At 29.0% G+C, this 19,926-nt stretch overlaps 2 protein-coding genes across 2 annotated transcripts; both read left to right on the plus strand.

Annotated features, from left to right (window-relative positions):
• The first annotated feature begins 534 nt into the window (after positions 1 to 534).
• LOC118646933 lies at positions 535 to 17,609 on the plus strand. The gene is made up of 6 exons (XM_036290882.1): positions 535 to 569; positions 674 to 1,097; positions 1,868 to 2,077; positions 2,267 to 3,058; positions 3,394 to 3,769; positions 17,440 to 17,609. The coding sequence occupies exons 1-6, from the start codon at positions 535 to 537 to the stop codon at positions 17,607 to 17,609; spliced, it is 2,007 nt and encodes a 668-aa protein (XP_036146775.1).
• On the plus strand, positions 15,801 to 19,900 carry LOC118647176. The gene is made up of 2 exons (XM_036291531.1): positions 15,801 to 17,693; positions 17,899 to 19,900. Exon 2 carries the CDS (start codon positions 18,744 to 18,746, stop codon positions 19,359 to 19,361), a length of 618 nt encoding a protein of 205 aa, XP_036147424.1. The 5' UTR covers positions 15,801 to 17,693; positions 17,899 to 18,743; the 3' UTR covers positions 19,362 to 19,900.
• Positions 19,901 to 19,926: the final 26 nt, after the last annotated feature.

Genomic DNA, 19,926 nt, shown 5'->3' on the forward strand with positions numbered 1-19,926 from the left:
AATTTTAAAAAAGGAAAATAAAACAGAAACAAATGAAGAAACCAGAAAGTCTGACATGAAAAGAGACGAAAATAAAAATATGGAAATGCAATATAATATGCGTAAACGGGAAAATAATAACAATGATAGTATGAATAATACGATAAAAAGAAAGGAAACGATTAAAATTCAAAATTATAAAACAAAGAGAAATGATATTGAGAATGATAGTGAATTTCAAAAACAAAGAGATGCATGTAGAAAAGCACAGGATAGAAAAAAAGAAAAAATTACAAGGTACGGTTAAAAAGACTTGAGGAAAATGCCAAAAGAAATTATATTAATAGAGCAAATGAAAATGAGGATGCAAAAAACAAAAGACTACAGAAAGATACACAAAGAAAGGTTAAAAAAAGAAAAAAAAAGAAAATAATTATTTGAAAGCATTGATTGCAAAAGACGATGAAATAGATCTTGAAATACATACACTAGGAAAAATGAATGTAGAATGTGAATACTGTAAATCTTTAAATTTTACCAAAGAAAAACCTAAAGATGGAAAATTTACATATTGTTGCCAAAAGGGGAAGGTACAATTAAAACCAATAAATTGTCCTGATTTACTAAAAGATTTATACATGGGAAATAATACAAGATCTAAAAAGTTTAAAGATAATATACGATTATATAACAGTGCATTAGCAATGGCTTCAATGGGTGCACCAGGGAATAAAAATCCAATAGATGTTGTGAACTATGCTCCTTATTGTTTGAAGATACATGGACAATATTATCATTTAACAATAACAGCTATGCGACCAGAGGAGGGAAAAATACCACGCTATGCTCAGCTATATTTTTTAGATGTTGAAGAAGCAGTGAAATATAGAATAAATTTTAAAACAAATCAAGGATGTGATAAAGAATTAATGAAGGAATTGTCATGTTTAATGGAAGAAAGTAATGATTTAGTAAAAACGTTCAAGATGATGCGTCAAGTAGAACAAGAACTAAATCCTAAAGGAAAAAAAACGGTGAATATAACGTTGTCTTTTAGTAAAGATCCAAAAAAAGATCAAAGAAGATACAATGCGCCTCAAGCAAACGAAATAGCAGTGGTATTTCAAAATGAAAATGGAGAACCACCATTTGAAAGAGATATACGAATATATAATAAAAATTCAAATGAAGTACAACAAATTTAAATTTTGGACAAAAAATGTGATCCAATTTTTACTTATCCATTATTATATCCGTATGGGAATGATGGATGGCATAAAGACCTAAAAACATGTAATCCTAAATATTCTGGATATAAGATCAGTCAAATGGAATATTATGCACACCTCTGAACACCAAGGAAGGAATTTAGTCAATTTCAAAAGGCCGGAAAATTGAAATGTCAATTTATACTTGATGCCTATATGAAAACTGAAGCAAATAGACTAAATTATATTAAATTAAATCAACCAAAATTAAGAGCTGAAATTTATTCGGGATTAATGGATCATTTAGAAAATAAAGTACAAAATGATGGAATGAAAGTAGGAGTACCAGTAATTTTACTATCTACATTTATGGGAAGTCCAAGAAACATGCAAGATATCAAGATGCAATGTCTATGGTGAGAAAGTATGATAAACCAGACATTTTTTTAACCATAACATGTAATCCACAAAACCCAGATATTAAGAATAATCTGGATGATTGTTTAATAGAATTTAGACCAGATGTAGTAGCGAAAACATTTAATTTAGATATTAAAGAGATTTTAAAGGAACTAATTGACAAAAAAATATATGGAAAAATAATAGCTTATGCAGGTGTTATTGAATTTCAAAAAAGAGGACTACCACATTTACATTTACTTGCAATATTATGTGAAGAGGATAAACCGAGACTAAAAGAGGTAATTGATAAGATGGTATGGGCAAAAATACCAGACGAGAAAAAATATCCAGAATTAAATGTAAAGGTATTGAAACATATGATTCATGGACCATGTGGAGATCTAAATAAAAGATATCCATGCACAGGAGAAGATGGAAAATGTTCAAAAGGGTATCCTAAAGAATTTTGTAAAGAAACAAATGCGAATGTAAATCGATATCCAAAATATCAACGTAAGAATTTAGAAAAAAAATATATTGTAAGAGGGAGGGAAATAGATAATCGGTGAGTGGTGCCATATTCCCCTTATTTAATAATGAAATACGATCGACATATTAATTTGGAAATATGTTCGTCAATAAAAAGTGTAAAATACTTATATAAATATATTCATAAGGGTTTTGATTGTGCTGCAATAGAAGTGAAAAAAGGAGATGGAACAAAATTAATCAGAATAGATGAAGTAAACTCATATCTAAATGCAAGATATATAAGTACGCCAGAAGCCATGTGGAGACTGAACGGATACGATCTTTTTATGAAATCGCATACAATAATAAGATTAGCAGTACATTTACCGAATTGTCAAATGGTATATTTTCAAGAGGGAAAAGAGGAAGAAGCAGCAAACAGAGAAATCAATCGAAATACAACGCTAACAGCATGGTTCAAACTGAATCAAGCAGATGAAAATGCATTGCAAATGCGATACACAGATATTCCATATCATTATGTTTATGACAAGAAAGAAACAAAGTGGAAACAACGTGTAAATAGGGGAGAGAAAATAATATCAAGATTATATACAGTAGGTATAAAAGATACTGAAAGATTTTATCTAAGACTACTACTTCTGCATGTAACAGGAGCGAAAAATTTTGAGGATATTAAAACTATAAATGGAGTACGTTATGAAACTTATAAGGAAGCAGCGATAGCTAAACAATTAGTAGAAACAGATGATCTATGGGAAAAAACAATAGAAGAGGCAATAGAATCAAAAATGCCAGGAGAACTACGAGAATTATTTGCATACATATGCATCTACGGAAACATAACAAATGTACCAATAATATGGAATAAATACAAAGAATATATGATTGAAGACTATGTTAAGAAAAATAGTGAGAATCCTGAAAATATGGCTTTAAACCATATTCAAGAAATTTTAAAAAATAATGAAGTAGCTGTAAAGAATATCAATTGCCAATTCCGAAACCGATAAATAAATATGAAACAGAATGTAATGTGGAAGAAGAAAGAAAACGCGGTGAATATTTAATAACAACATTAAATGAGGAACAAAAAAACGTATACAATAAAGTCATGAAAGCAATAGATAATGATTTAGAAAAGGAAAGATTATTTTATATAGACGGTTTTGCTGGGAGTGGAAAAACATATCTATTTAACACATTTATGTGTGTATTAAATGGAAGAAACAAGAAAATTTTACCATGTGCATCTACAGGAATTGCAGCAACACTAATAAAAGGAGGAAGAACATATCATTCTCTGTTTAAGTTAACAATTCCAATTGATGAAGGTGCAAAATCAAATATTAGAGGAAACACAGAGGCAGCAAGAGAAATCATTAATGCAAAACTAATCATATGGGATGAGGTGAGTATGACTGTAGGACATGCTTTAACAGCAGTAGATAAACTATTAAAGGAATTGATGAGGAATGAAAAACCATTTGGTGGAAAAGTAGTATTATTTGCAGGAGATTTTAGACAAAATCTACCTGTAGTGCCTCATGCAAATAAAGCAGCAATAATAGAATCAACAATGAAATATAATTCAATATGGAAAAATGTTCGTGAAGTGAAACTCACGCAAAATATGAGAACTGCAAACGAAAAAGAATTTGCAGATTGGTTGATAGAACTTGGAGATGGTAAATTATCGAATACGGAAGGATTAGAACATGATACAATTGAAATTCCCCAGGACTTTGTTATAAAAGGATCACTAATAAATGAGATTTTTAATGAAAGAATTACCATGGAATGGATTAGAAAACATCCAAACAGAGCAATATTGTGTCCAAAAAATGAGGAAACATTTAAAATTAATGATGAAATTCTAGAAAAAATGGAAGGAGAAGTAAAAGAATATGTTTCAATTAACACAATTATAAGTGAAAATGCAGAAGAAGAAAGAAATTATCCGACAGAATTTTTAAACTCGTTAACACCTTCAGGAATGCCAGTACATAAACTAAAAATAAAGAACAATGCAACAATAATCTTAATAAGAAATTTAAATACAAAAAAAAGATTATGCAATGGAACTAGATTAATAGTTATTAATCAGATTAACAGATTTAAAAAAAAATACAATTTATGGAGAAATTCTAACAGGACCAGCAAAAAGACAAAATGTCATCATTCCAAGAATAGATTTAGTAAAAAGTGATTGGGAATTACCATTTAAATTTAAAAGAAGACAGTTTCCAATAAGAATAGCTTTTGCAATGACAATAAATAAGTCACAAGGACAGACTTTAGAAAAAGTCGGAATATATTTAACAAATCCAGTATTTGCACATGGTCAACTTTATGTAGCATTTTCAAGAGCAACAAAAAAAGAAAATGTAAAGATAAAAATAGAAGAAAAAGAAAAACAAGGAAAACTTATTGAAAAAAGTGAAAAAAGTTATACAAAAAATGGGGTGTACTTCCGAAAAGCCCATACCTCCGATTTTTTTTATACTCTGGATTCTTACGTATTTCGACGTGCTGATTACGAATATAATAGTGAAAATTGGCGCAAATAGTTTTTGAGAAAAACGACGTTAAATGTTCAAAACTTTATATAACTCATGTAACACAATTCGAGTTTTATTAGTTAATTTTATTAGTTAATACTGGAAGGAAGTGAGCTTTGCTCATGTGTTTTCTGTACCATTGGAATTTTCCATGCGAAGCATGATCCACCCATTTTTAGGTGTAGTATAAGTTTTTGACCATCACTAGCACCAAAATGGTCTTGATAGTGGGGAGGGGACGGGGTCCGCATACAGTAATGGTTTGTGACTTTCCACGCGGAGCTCCCTACTCCGGCTAACCCCCACTTTCAGCCATCTGAGGCCCCTACCCGGAGCGAGGGCGTAGCCCCCGCGAAGGGGGGGGGGCCGACTACTTTCACCTAGTAAATTCTGCCACCTGCGAGTGAGAGTATAAAAATAAACTGGGAGTAGTCGACCTCTTTCTCTTTTCCACGCATAGCGAAGTCCACTCACACTCTCCCCCTGCCTCGGGGCGCTGCTAGTTTTTCTCAAAAACTATTGTTTTTACGGCAAAAATCAATAGAACATAAAATGTGTATTTCGATGAGATCTATAACTTTTATCTAAAGTATTTTTCAAAATTCTCATTATTTAGGGAAATAAATAGAAAAAACCATGATTTTTATAGTTTTTTCAAGGTTTTCGCCATGAAAATCAAATTTGCGCCAATTTCACTATCATATTCGTAATCAGCACGTCGAAATACGTAAGAATCTAGAGTATTAAAAAAATCAGTGGTATGGGCTTTTCGGAAGTTTATCCAAAAAATGTAATATACAGAGAGATATTATAAATTAAACTATTAAAAAAACATAGAAAAAGAAAAAAGAAAAAAGGAAGAAAAATAAAAAACAAAAAGAAAAAAAAGAAAAATGAATGTAAAAAAAAGAAATTAAAGAGAAAAAGAAAGAAATAAGTAAGAAAGAGCAAAGAGATTATTATTTTAAAAAAAGAAAGAAAAGGAAGGGGTTTTAGTGGGTAGTCCAAGGTGGAGGGTCGCAACTGAATCTTGGAAAAAAAAACACCCGCAAAAAAGATGCCTTGGGAGTCCCACATAACCCGGAAAAAAAGTAAACGTAACGGGTGTGCGTAAAGGCATTTCCCCCTATCAAAAAAAAAAAAAGCTAGTAAAATTATAAGTGCATGCATTGAGGAATAATAAACTTGTCACATTGACAGCAATTGTGCATGCATGTTAACAACTTGCTGTCAGTTTGTTGAATTCTAATGTAGAATTTTATATGATGTCAGAACATAGGCGAGGGCGCGGTGCTTCGAGAAAATTTACGTCAAAAGGTTTATAAAAGAAAACCACCCACAGCAATAAATTATCTCTCGATGTATATAGTGAGCTCAATAGATTTACCTAACAGCAAAGTGTAGTGTCATTTTTGTCACTCAAAGAGAGTCCCTTGGGCTTTCGCAATTTAAATAAAGCTTCCGAGAATTGAAAAAATATAAAAATAAAATTTTAACCCTCGATCCTTAGTCTAATGCACTGGTCAGAAAGGAGCGAGAAACACTATAGCTATAAAGTATAACTTACACATATGTGATTCTTAGAAGAAAGTAAAGTAATTCACTAGATCTAGAGAGAGATGAATCATTGACCGAGTATGTATGTGTGTGTATTATATATATATATATATATATATATATATATATATATATAATATATATATATAACATGCGCGCGCGTGAGGCTTGCATGCGTGTACGTAATATATCATGCAATATACTAAAAAAATACTAGGTAGATTCCGTATGATATTACGAGTACCTATATACTACAGGATATTCTCAGTACATTCGTATAAAGCAATTTAGGGCGCTGATAGGAACTTGCTTAGCATATCCTCAGTATATCATATTACGTATATCAAATATTCCAAGAACATCAGTCATATACGGTTATGATATTCTTAAATCATTCTCAGAATATACTTGTTCCGTTAGGGTAAAAAAGGATTGAAAGATGTATTTTCATTGCCATCAGTAACTAACAATATAAAATCCGAAACAAGTACAGTTTTTCACAATTTAACATCTTGCAATAGCTTTAAACAAATACACAAACACAATTATGAACTTTGCAATTAAATTTATAATTTTTTCACTGACAAGCGTTGTGTAGTGCAGACGTGTTATCTAACACGTCTGAAATAATACTCAACAGTTCTTCAGCGAAAACTCATAATGGAGAGACAATAAGTTATTGACGTAATTTAAACAAATATACTTGATAAGGGCCAAAAAACGATTGGCCGAAACGTAATCTTGTAATTTACCAATAAACAATTGCCAGACTATTATCACTATTAAAAGTTGCTGTTTTGGATTACTGGCAAGTCAACAAATATCTGGTTAAATTTATAATTACTTCTTAGTAAAATTTTAGATGAGTCAAATTCAAAAAGTTTTATATGGCCTGATGCTGCTGTATGTTTATTAATTGACTTACCCAGATAGCCAAATGCAGCGAGTTTGCTGTCAAATCGCCAACAATCGTTGAAGCAACTAATTTTGACAAACTTAGAACAAGGTGCATCAGCATTATGTCTGTCGAACTGAACTCACGTAAATTCTAATTCTAACAACGGCAAATTGATTGCAATATGTCAGCATTAATTTGTTACTTGCAAAAAAGTGATTTGTGACAGCAACTTGACGACAACTCGTGTTGTCAATTTGCTATCCGTGATTAACAGCGTATTGACAGCAAATTGACGGCAACTTGTTATCATCGGTATGCCATCCGCAACCAACAGCATGTTAATAGCAACATGACGGCAACATATGTCAAATAATGAATGCTCATATGCTGACAATATACTCACATGGCATTGCCTAATAAAACTTCTGCGGTCACCCATCCAACTCTGAACCGCCGTCGATACTGCTTGACTTCGAAAATCGTACGCAATCTAGCACTTCGCAATGATCCATAAACACTTGATGCTCATGAATACATATTTGTTATAGATAAGTTCAATAGATGTCAGAAACATGAAACGTATAGTTAAATAATATTTATAAATAAATATAAATTTACAGTTTTTTTACTGCTTTTTACGTATGCGAAATTAACATGTAGAATAACTTATAAAAATATGGTTTTGTTGTGTTTTTTTGATAAAGCTGAATTATATCCTAGACAGCACACAATATTTATAAAATATTTACAAAATGTTTATAATGTTTATTTGAATATTTTATAAATATTTATCCAAATATTTTATAAATATTTTTGTGGTCTTAAATTTGACAGATCATAAAGATTTATCATAAATATTATAAAAATATTTATGAAATATTTACAAATATTTACAAAATATTACTTGTACAAATTTTACTACTTGGGATATGTATAAAAAATTATTTTATTTTACATTTTATTTCTATAATAAATCATCGATAAAGTATTTTCTTTTATATAGTAATGAATAATATGTTGCTAGTTTTATTCATGTTTATCTTTTATTTTGTAACTATGTTTATGTGTAATATGATTAATAAAGTTATAATTGAATTTATATATATATATATGTGTGTGTGTGTGTGTGTGTGTGTGTGTGTGTGTGTGTGTGTGTGTGTGTGTGTGTGTGTGTGTGTGTGTGTGTGTGTGTGTGTGTGTGTGTGTGTGTGTGTGTGTGTAATATGCTATGTATATGTTGCTTGTACATACCACTTGTCTCTGATTGTCTCTGATTTATATAACAATGCAAAGCAAGATGCCTTAACATATAACAAAGAAGTCGTTTAATTTATATAAGGAATAAGGAAAAAACAATCCACATATATACATATTATATATATATATATATATATCCCACACAGCACACTGGGTGACCTCCTTTTGGACACGTAACGATTGAACACCGCTCGATTGGACACGCACGATTGGACACGCACGATTGGACACGGCTCGATTGGACACCGCACGATTGGACACCGCACGATTGGACACCGCATTATTGGACACCGCACGATTGGACATCGCATTATTGGACACTGCACGATTGGACACCGCATTATTGGACACTGCACGATTGGACACCGCATTATTGGACACCGCACGATTAGACACCGCATTATTGGACACCGCAGTCTTCTAGTGAATAACACTTATATATCATATGACAGATTATCTAACCTTTGAAACATCTGACAGAAAAAAGCTTCGATTTGCCAGAAAAAAAAATTGAATTTTAAATGTCTATATACGTATTTTTAGGAGCATCTCGTTTTGCGTGGAAAGTTTCAAACCCATGTGGTACAGAAAATGCTCGCACGCACGCGCACACACACACACACACACACACACACACACACACACACACACACACGGAGGGGGTGCAAGGGGGACCTTCGGCCCCCCTCCCGCACCCACCCCGTCCAAGTCGCTAATCCATGTAAACTGTATTAGAAATCTGCATACACACACGTGAATGTGTGTGTGTGTGTGTTCAATTGTACGGTGTCCAATAATGCGGTGTCCAATAATGCGGTGTCCAATCGTGCGGTGTCCAATAATGCGGTGTCCAATCGTGCGGTGTCCAATCGTGCAATGTCCAATAATGCGGTGTCCAATCGTGCGGTGTCCAATCGTGCGGTGTCCAATTGTGCGTGTCCAATCGTGCGTGTCCAATCGAACGGTGTCCAATCGTTACGTATCCAAACGGGATACTCCCCACCCGGGATATCCTATACAAATATCTTAAAATATCGTAAAATATCTTAAGATATCATATGATATCTTATTAATATATTGCGATGTCCCCCCCAAAAATATCTTAAAATATTATAAGATATTCTATTAATATCTTACGATATTCTATTACATCCAAATAATATCCCATCATATCTTTTATCTCTATGTACAATTAATGGAGCGTAAATCAAGTGTAAAAAGAAAGTGAATTATAATGTAATAAAAGAGTGACAAAAGCGTAAATTAAATCTCTAAGAACGTAAATTAAAACAGAACATAAAGAAAGTACACTTATCGAAACAATGTGGCATATATTAATAATACTAAAAAATTATAAAAAATGACATTGAAAAATTTCTTTGATTTTATACAAATAGAACAAAAACAGACTTTTTAATGAGTTATTCCACATGCTATTTTGCGCGCATATGTAAAAATAAATAAAAAAACTGTAATTTATATTTATCCTATCTAAAAAAGGAGATGTTAAATCAAATCGAATTTATTGTTGCCGCTTTTCCGAGATGCTGATTGGCTGTCTCGCTATCTCGTTGTTAAGTGCGTTGTGACTTTCTTTACTTCGTGTCATTTCCAGCTGTCAAACTACTTCGTGTCATTTTCAGCTGTCAAACTGTCACTTTTGATAGTTGATTGAAATAATTACAAAAAATTAGGGAAAAAGAAAAAAGAGCCAAATAAAAAATATACAAGAGAAAAAGAGAAAGAGAGAGAGAGAGAGAGAGAAAGAGAAGGGGGGGGAGAAGTAAGAATCCTCTTATAAAATAGCCATGTAACCCTAAAGTTGCCTGCTAATCGCGATTGCATTGTTGCCGCTTTATTCCGATCGCGATTGGCTGTCTCGCGCTTGACTCGCTTCGTGTGCGAGAGTCGTGGTTTGACAGTTTAGTCGAGAGTAGCTGTCATTGAATTTTGACAGCTATCATGTGAATATGCATATTAAAGAAATAACATCAAATATAATTTATAATTAAAATAAAAATTTAATTTAAAATATTACATTCTAACAGTCAGCGTCTTCTCTACATATTTGACAGAGAATGAATTTTTTTTGAAAAGAAAGAAGGAAAGAAAAGAGGTGAGAGAGAGAGATGAGGAGAAAGAAGAAATAAGAAGAAAAACATCAGGTAATATAGTAAAATAAAGAATAACATTAAAATTTAATATAACTTATAATTACATCAGGTAATAGTAAAATAAAGAATAACATTAAAATTTAATATAACTTATAATTTAAAATATATTTTAACATTTCGCGTGTTTTATGTATCTGACAGAACATACATTTTATTAGAAATAGAAAAGGAAAGGAAACATATTACAGACAAAGAAAGAGAGAGAGAGAGAGAGAGAGAGAGAGAGAAAGAGTAAGGGAGAATTAAATAACTTAGAAAATGAAACAGCGATTTTGTGAAGAAATAGCGATATTGAAAAGAAGGAACAGAAAGAGTTAAAAAAAAACAAAAAAAAAGAACAAAGAAATAAGAGAAAAATCAGGTAATAATGAAATAGAAAGTAACATTAAAATGTAATATAATTAATAATTTAAGTAATAATTTAATTTGAAATAATATATTTTAACCGTTTGCGTATTTTATGTATTAGAGAGAGGAAAAAAGTGAGAGAAAGAGAGAGAGAGAGAGAGAGAGAAATGGAGAGAGGAAAGAAATAAGAAGGTAAAATATCGGGTAAAATTATTAATTGTTTGTTATAAAAAAAAAGGGAAATAGAATAAGGAATATTATTAATTTGATATTTTGCGTACTTTTCGTATTTTACAGTTTTCAGAAAGAGAGCAAGAAAGAGATGAGAGAGAGAGAGAGAGAGAGAGAGAGAGAGAGAAAAGGAGAAAGAGAAAAAGAGACAGGCAAAAGGAAGAAATGAGAAAGAAAATATCAGGTGATAATAAAATAAGGAATAACGTTAAAATATAGATAATTTATAATAAGCAATTTTTGGCGATTGTTTGGTACATGTACCAAGGTTGATATTGGTAGGGGTGGAGCTTATCTTGATACGATGTACCACTACCATATACCACTATGAACGCTAAAACGGACTGGTTCTTTTCTCTTTTTTCATACCGCAGATTTGGAAAAAACTATTTTACTTCGTTGCAAGGTATAGCTGGTATCAACCAGAAATGTATCAAAATGGTTAGCCACGCCTTAACCAAAAAGTACCAAACACGCGAAAACGCTCTGGTACATATTGATACACTTTGGTACATGTATCAAACGATCGCCAAAAATCGCCTAATATAAATAAAAATTTAATTTAAAATAATACATTTAACAGTTCGTGTACTTTACGTATCTAACAGAGCATAAATTTTATCAGAAAAGGAAAGAGATTAAAAAGAATGAAGGGAGAAAGAGAGAGAGAGAGAGAGAGAGAGTAAGGGAGAAAGAATTTAAAAAGAGAAGCAGCAATAATCGTAGAAAGAAGGAACAGAAAGAGAGTGAAAAAAAGGAAGACAAAGAGAAAAAAGAGTGTAAGAAAGGAGAAACATCAAGTAATAGTAAGATAAAAAATAACATTAAAATATAATATAATTAATAATTTAAATAAAAATTTAATTTAAAATAATATATTTTAACAGTTTGCATATGACAGAGCATGAATTTTTGCAGAAAAAGGGATGGTAAGGAAAGAGATTAGAAAGAAAAAGAAAATGGGAGTGAAAAGGAAAAAATAAGAAGGTAAAATATCAGATTAAATTGTTAATCGTTTGAATATTATTTATTTTATGTAGTTGGCAGCCCGCAATTATATATGTTATTGGCTATTTTTTTTATATTATTTTTTTGGCTATATTATTTTTTTGGCTTATTATTTTTTTGCGCGCGCGTGCGTGTGTAAAATTATGTAAATTTATAAATAATTACATAGTATTATATAAAATATTTTATTAAAAATTATTATTTACTTAATTTTTTTAACTTTTTTTATAAATACATACATACATATGTGTGTGTGTGTTTATAAAAAATTAAGTTTAAAAAAATTAAGTAAATAATAATTTTTAATAAAATATGCTTTTATATATTATGTAATTATTTATAAAATTACACTTACACGTTTTTTATTCAAAATTGCAGAAGATAAAGGATAGATTAAAGAAAGGGAAAAAGATAAAGAAAGATAAAGATAAAGGTATTTACATTTAAAAAATGGAGGGAGAAAAAAGGAAGAGGCGAGGTATATAAAAATTATTTAAAAAGCTGTTGCGTTATTTTTTTTTATAAAATAGCATGTTATCTGATATTTCCCCTCATTACTTTTTTTCTTACAATCTTTTCTTCCCTTTCTCATTCTCTTTTGCACTCTATATTTGTTCTCTCTATCTACAGATGTCATTGTTTCACCTAATTATATTTTAATATAATTTGCCTATTTTGCCTATATATTTTACACACCCCATCTATCTATTTATCTGTCAATCTATTTACCCATATCTTTCATTTACTTTTATAAAAATTAAAAAATTAAAATTTTATGTTAAAAAAGATTTAAAAGTTTAAAGATAAATTTAAAAGAAATATATTTATAATCATAATTATACAGCCATGATGTGCAATGAGCAAAATTGCGCGCATAGAAAAAGTGTCCGCATTTGGTTTTTAAAGGGTTAAAATAATATAATATATTAAATATATTATATAATTCTTTTTCAATATAAAATTATAATTTTATTTTATCAATATGTTTTTATCATAATTTGTTTTTTAATAAAGTTTAATAATAAGAGCAAATAATTAATAATATAGGGGAGAAGGTGGTAATATGGCCATCCATTTATATTTTATTTAATAACTTTGTTAATAATTAATATTTTGAGTTGAAATTTTATGATTATATTTATCAAAATATTGCTCATTAGATTTTCAATTCAAAGTTATAAAATATTTATCATATTATATATTATTTATAAAAATGTAACGATACTGCAAAATAGGCCGAAAAGAAATGGGAGGATAAATATGACTACCACAAAAATAAATGTAAAAAAATTGGTTTTGTTTAAAAATGCCACAGTATTTTGTTAGAAACATATATTTATATAAAATAAGATGTTATATCGAAACAGATGATTTTTATTCACATTTAATGGAAATTAAATAAAAATAATTTTAAATCTAAAGAACTCTATTATATAAAAAATTTGAAAAAATGAACAGCCTTAAATTAAACCTTTAATCGATTTATCGAGAAATTTTGTTGAAATGGAGATCTCGAAAGTGACTATTACTAGCACACTTAGATGGCCATATTGACAACATCCTATATCATCGTTCAATTTTGTATAACTCGAAATATATACAGCCGAATAAAAAGTTAAATAATAAAAAAGTTCCCAAGTGTACATACATTTGGATAATAATGCGGTTAAATTTAAAAAGAATGAGAAAGTATGTGTAATTAAATGTTAAAATGTACCTTAAAAAATTTTCGAAATCTTTAAAAGTAAAAATGCTTTATAATAAATGTTGACTGTTGTGCTTTGTCATATTAGCATCTTTATATAACAGTAGGCTACTAAACAAATGATATCATAAATAATTATTAAAATTCGTCAGCTAATAATGGAGTTAATATGGGTAGCCATATTATGTCCACGTTGGCTATATTACCATTTTCTCCTCTACTATATTAAATGTGTATCTAATACATTATATATATTGTAAAAGTCTTTTCCAATATAAAATTATAATTATTTTATTTTATTAATGTAATTTATGTTTTTTAAGTTTAGAAATATAGTAAATATTATTCCAATATAAAATATAAAATTATATATATTATTTTATTTTATAAATTTGTTTTTTATTAAAAATTTAATAATATAGTATAATATATATTTAAGGTGGTTCTCCAAAAAAATCATTTTCTTAGAAATTTTTTGAAAATTGAACTATCTTAATGAGACTATGATGCATGCAAAAAAACTGAAAAAATTATGAAAAAACCTATGAAATATTTTGTAAAATATTCATTTTATTTTAATAATATTATGCATAAAATAAGAAAAAGAATCAATTGATACAAAAAACCACAAAACTGTTTTTACAAAAAACATGATATTAATAATTATATTTTTTATATAAATATGATTTTTTAAAAATAACTATGTATATTTTTGACATTATTACCTGGTTTTATATTTGTTTTCCTTCTTTTTCTCCCTTTCTCTTTCTCTCTCTCTCTCTTTATCTATATATTTTTTAAAAAGCACGACATTGTTTACTGTATAATACAGAACATTTTATATAAATTAGGAAATATTTTGTGAAATATTCATTTTTTATTATTTTATTTTAATAATATGCACAAAATAAGAAAAAGAATTTAAAAACCATGACATTTTGTGCATATAAATATTTGTTAGAATAGCATGCTTTTTTATAAAAAACAGTTATGTGGTCTTTTTATACCAATAGATTGTTCTTATATTATTTTATACATAATATTATTACAATAAAATGATAAAAAATGAATGTTTTACGAAATATTTTATAGTTTAGTTTTTTGCATAACAAGAAATATTTTATAAAAATTATAAAATATTTTGTAAATTATTCATTTTTTCTCGTTTTATTGTAATAATATTATGCATAAAATAATAAGAAGAATCTATTGGCATAAAAAGACAACATAACTGTTTTTTACAAAAAAGCAAAATATTTCAACAAATATTTATATGCACAAAATAATTTTTTGTGAAAACAGCTATATGGTTTTCTTATATTAATTAATTTTTTTTTATTTTGTGCATAATATAAATTATAAAAATAAAATGATAAAAAATGAATATTTTAGAAAATATTTTATAATTTGTATGTTGCAAAATGTTTTTTATTATACAGAAAACTAAGCTATGAAATATTTTGTAAAATATTTACTTTTTGATTATTTTATCTCAATATTTTTATGCACAAAATAATGAAGGAAATTATTTATTATATAAAGAAAAGAAAATTAAAAGATAGTAAAGAAAATTTTAAAAAATAAAGAAAGTAGTTTTATGTTAATAATATTATGCACAAAATAATAAAAATCTATTGGTATAAAAAGATTACATAACTGTTTTTTTACTAAAAAAACATGATATTGTGTACTAAATACCTATATGCACAAAAAGATGAGAAAAATTATTTTTTATAAAGAAAATAAAATCTAAAAGAACAGTAAAATAAAGGTGAACATAAAAGTCTATTATAGTTTTTGGACATCTCCATTAATAAGCGAGATATGAATTTTTTAATTTGTACGAATGAGAGCGCACCGAAAGAAGTGCAGGAGCTCGATTCTTGAATTCATTCGCAAAAGAAACGTATTTGCAAATTCTGATCTTATAGAAAAGTTAGAAATTTATTAGCTGTTGTATGGCTTTTAACCAATAAACTTGCAACTTTTCTGTTTGAAAGGGTATTTGCGCATACGTTTCTCTTGCGAATAAATTCAAGAATCGAGCCTCTGAGCCACTTTAGCTATAGCACGGCTCATTGTGTCAAGCATTGGCTGCCGGTTCGAGCGGCTTAGCGCTACTTTCGGTGCGCTCTTATTTGTTCAATTTAAAAAATTATTATTTTGGCTATTATTGGAGATATCCAAAAACTATAGTAGATTTTTATGTTCACCTTAATCTCGTCTATCTTTCTATTAAGTATTGCATACATTATACGAGACACCGTGTATATAGGGCGTTTTCTGTGGAGACCTCTCTCCCCAGAATATACTTCAATATTAAAAAAGCAGCAAGTGCGCAAATTATAGCTAAAAACGTCTATTTTTAAATGCCGTTTGGTATTTTTTGAAAAATTTAGTACAAGATACCAATATGGTGTCAAATTGAGACTATTTTCCCTCATTTATGAACAGAATATTTGAACAAAATATCAAGACACAATATATAGACTTTAAAATGCGTTTTCAGAGTAGCTGAAAATTTCTAGATACTCATTTTAGTTAAAATATTATTTTTTGATACTTCGATCAAATATTCTGCGTGTAACTCACTGATTTTAGTTATAATTTGTTCGGAACTGATAAACAATTATTGCAAACGTATAATACTACAAATTTAAAAATTAGAAATTTTCGAGCTAACTACAAAGGGTTTTAAAATACAGATTATCATAATTTAAGTCAACATTATGTAGAAAAAATGGAAGTCGAGTGTGAATATTGTAGAGGGAAACATTTTCACGCTGAAAAAGTTCACAATAAAGATAACTCATTCAAAGATAGTTGTAATCATGGAAAAGTTATATTGGAACCTTTACCAACATTTTTTAATGAACTACAACAATTATTTTTGGGAAATCATAAAAAATCTAATGAGTTTTTTAAAAACCTAAGAAGTTACAATGGTGCATTTTCTTTTGCATCTTTTAATGCTAATTTGGTTAATTTTAATGCATAAAAACGAGGACCTTATTGTTTCAAAATTTAAGGTTAAATTTATTATCAAATTAATACTGCATTATATCCTGCTATAAATGAGCAATCAAGTTATGGACAGCTTTTTATTCTTGACGCTAACGAAGCTACAGAATGCCGTTTAAATGTAAATACAAATCTTCATGAAGAGTTATTGCGTACATTAGATGACATTATTCGTAATAATAATATATTTGCTCAATCATATCAAATGATGCACGAAGAAGTACTTAATCAAAAAAGTTTAGGTTTAAATATACCTAATTTAAAAATAGGATTTTTAAATAAAAAAACAGGCATTGATCGTGGAAGATATAATGTTCAAAAAATTAATAAAGTTGCTGCAATATTTTCAACTACTGCAGATGGAAATATTCCTGATTGTTATGTTACAATTAGAAACAAATGTGATAAAACTTTAAAATACGTTAGTATGAATCCAAACGTTGAACCTTGGATTTATCCAATGGTACACATATTATCCATATGGTACACAAGGTTGGCATGATAATATTAAACAAATCGGATGGAAAACGTGTAACTAGATCCATGTATGTTCAATACCGAATGGCTGTATGTAATAATGTCAATGTTTTTTTAATAGGTAAACGGCTATTTCAACAATGGCTTGTTGATAGCTATGTAAAAATAGAAAAAGATAGAATTAATTGGTGTAAAGAAAATCAAAAACATTTGAGAGTGGAAAAGCACCAAGGACTGATTGACTATTTAGAAAAAAAGTGGCTGATACTAATGTTTATATTGGACGTGTAATAATACTTCCTTCTACATTTATTGGTTCACCTAGAAATATGATGCAAAATTATCAAGATGCGATGACTATTGTTCGCAAATATGGTAAAACAGATATTTTTATTACAATGACTTGTAATCCAAATTGGCTTGAAATTAAAGAAAATTTGCTTCCAAATCAACAACCTAATGATAGACCTGATATTTGCGCTAGAATTTTTGATATAAAAAAAATAATTTGATAGATTTGATTGTTCGACAGAAATTTTTTGGTGAAGTAAAAGCATTTGTTTATGTAATCGAATTTCAGAAACGCGGTTTGCCGCACATACATATGTTAATAACTATGAAACAAAATTGCAAAATTACTAATTTGGAAACTGTTGATAAATATATTTCTGCTGAAATTCCCGATCCTGCTATTGATAAAAATTTACATGAAATTGTCATGAAGAATATGATTCATGGACCATATGGTGATTGGTGTATGATAAATGGAAAATGTTCAAAATATTTTCCAAAATCCTTTCACGAGGAAACAACTATGGATGAAAATGGTTATCCACAATATCGTCGAAGAGACACTGGCATTTTGTATGAGAAACCCAAAGAATTTGTAGTAGATAATCGGTTTGTTCCTTATTGTCCCATATTATCACAAATTTTTAATTGTCATATTAATGTTGAAGTTGTTTCAAGTATTAAGTCAGTAAAGTATTTATACAAATATATTTACAAAGGTCACAATGCAGCATCTGTAGTTATAGAACAAAATGTGAATAATGTAGAAATTGTTCATGACGAAATCAAAGATTTTATTGAAGCACGCTATGTAAGACCAGTTGAAGCTTACTGGCGTTTATAGGTAAAACATTACAAGAGAAGAGTCATGCTATTATTCGTCTATCTGTACATTTGCCAAATGAACAGAATGTTATTATATCTAATAATTCAAATTAACAAGATTTACAATCTGCTTTAGATCGTATAATAATGTTAATGGATTATTTTAAATAAAATAAACGAAATGTTGATGCACGTCAGTATGTATATACAGATATACCTTTATATTTTGTATTTAAAAAGGTAACATTTAACGGAAAACAAATTTATCGTTGGAAAAAACGTCAATGTCATTTTAACTATATTGGACGCATGTACTCAGTTAGCCCAACTGAAATCGAATTATTTCATTTACGTATTCTTTTATTGAATGTCAAAGGAGCAACATGCTATAATGACTTAAAAACAGTCAATGGTGAATTACATCAAACGTTTACTTCTTCATGTTTAGCTTTAGGCTTAATTAAAGATAATGAAGAATGGAAACGTGCAATGAACGAAGCTTCTATTTGGATGATGCCAAGACAACTTAGGTTACTTTTTGTTCAAATATTAATACATTGCCAACCAGGGCATTCAAAAGAATTGTGGGATGAATTTCAAGTTGCAATGTCAGAAGATTACATACGACAATTTGGACGAGTCACTGGGATAAGAAAGGCTTATATTCAAATTGGTCAATTACTTTGCAAAGAAGATTGGGAACTTTCACAATTTCCAGAAATGGAACAAATAACGATTGAATATGAAAAAGAACATGCCAAACAATTGGAAAAAGAAGTCTTACTTGGTCAACAACAATACAGTCAGTTAAATCATGACCAAAAAATAATTGTTGATTATGTTTTAACTCTTTTAGAAAAAACTGATGGTCAACAATTAAAATGTTTATACATTGACGGTTTATACATTACCGGGAGATTCAGGTAAAATTTTTGTTTATACAACATTATATTATATTACTATTTACTCAAGTCTCAAAACAAAGTTGTTAGTAGGGGGAGTTCGCCTAGTGCCGGACACCTAAGGTTTTTTCAGGATAAATAAAAAACTATTTCGTTATATATTTTTTATATTGTATTTATTACAAGTTAACATATTAGAAATCAAGATAAAAGAACAAAATAATCAACTTTGTCAGAACAATTATCTTAAATCACAGTTAATCTTTGATTTATGATTTTAGTGAAACATAAACTGGCCCCTAATACCGGATACAATAAAAGTAAGTCCCCTAACGCCGAACAACTTTAAAATAATAGGTACCGATCACAAATATAGTTAGCAAAACACTCAGAGATATCCACACAAGCTAAAAAATAAAAAAATAAAACAAAAAATTTTTCAGACGGCAAAAGAGGCACAGATTTACCAAAGGGCAAGAATAAGTTTCGTATAGAAGACACAAACATATTATTTGATGCATTAATAACCGGACTTAAAAGAAGTGTATGACAAACTAGAAAAAAGATTTCGCGTTTTCTCATAACCAAGA

Source organism: Monomorium pharaonis, chromosome 8, assembly GCF_013373865.1.
Source record: "Monomorium pharaonis isolate MP-MQ-018 chromosome 8, ASM1337386v2, whole genome shotgun sequence".
NCBI classification, from domain to species: Eukaryota; Metazoa; Arthropoda; class Insecta; order Hymenoptera; family Formicidae; genus Monomorium; species Monomorium pharaonis.

Excerpts from the sequence above, each read along its gene's own strand:
- LOC118647176 (XM_036291531.1), top strand. The coding sequence starts at position 18,744 with ATGTACTCAGTTAGCCCAACTGAAATCGAATTATTTCATTTACGTATT.
- LOC118646933 (XM_036290882.1), top strand. The coding sequence starts at position 535 with ATGGAAAATTTACATATTGTTGCCAAAAGGGGAAG. Across the intron at positions 1,098-1,867 it reads AAGCAAACGAAATAGCAGTG|GATAAACCGAGACTAAAAGA; the intron begins GTATTTCAAAAT and ends TTATGTGAAGAG. Across the intron at positions 3,059-3,393 it reads TAAAAAATAATGAAGTAGCT|TTAACAATTCCAATTGATGA; the intron begins GTAAAGAATATC and ends TCTCTGTTTAAG.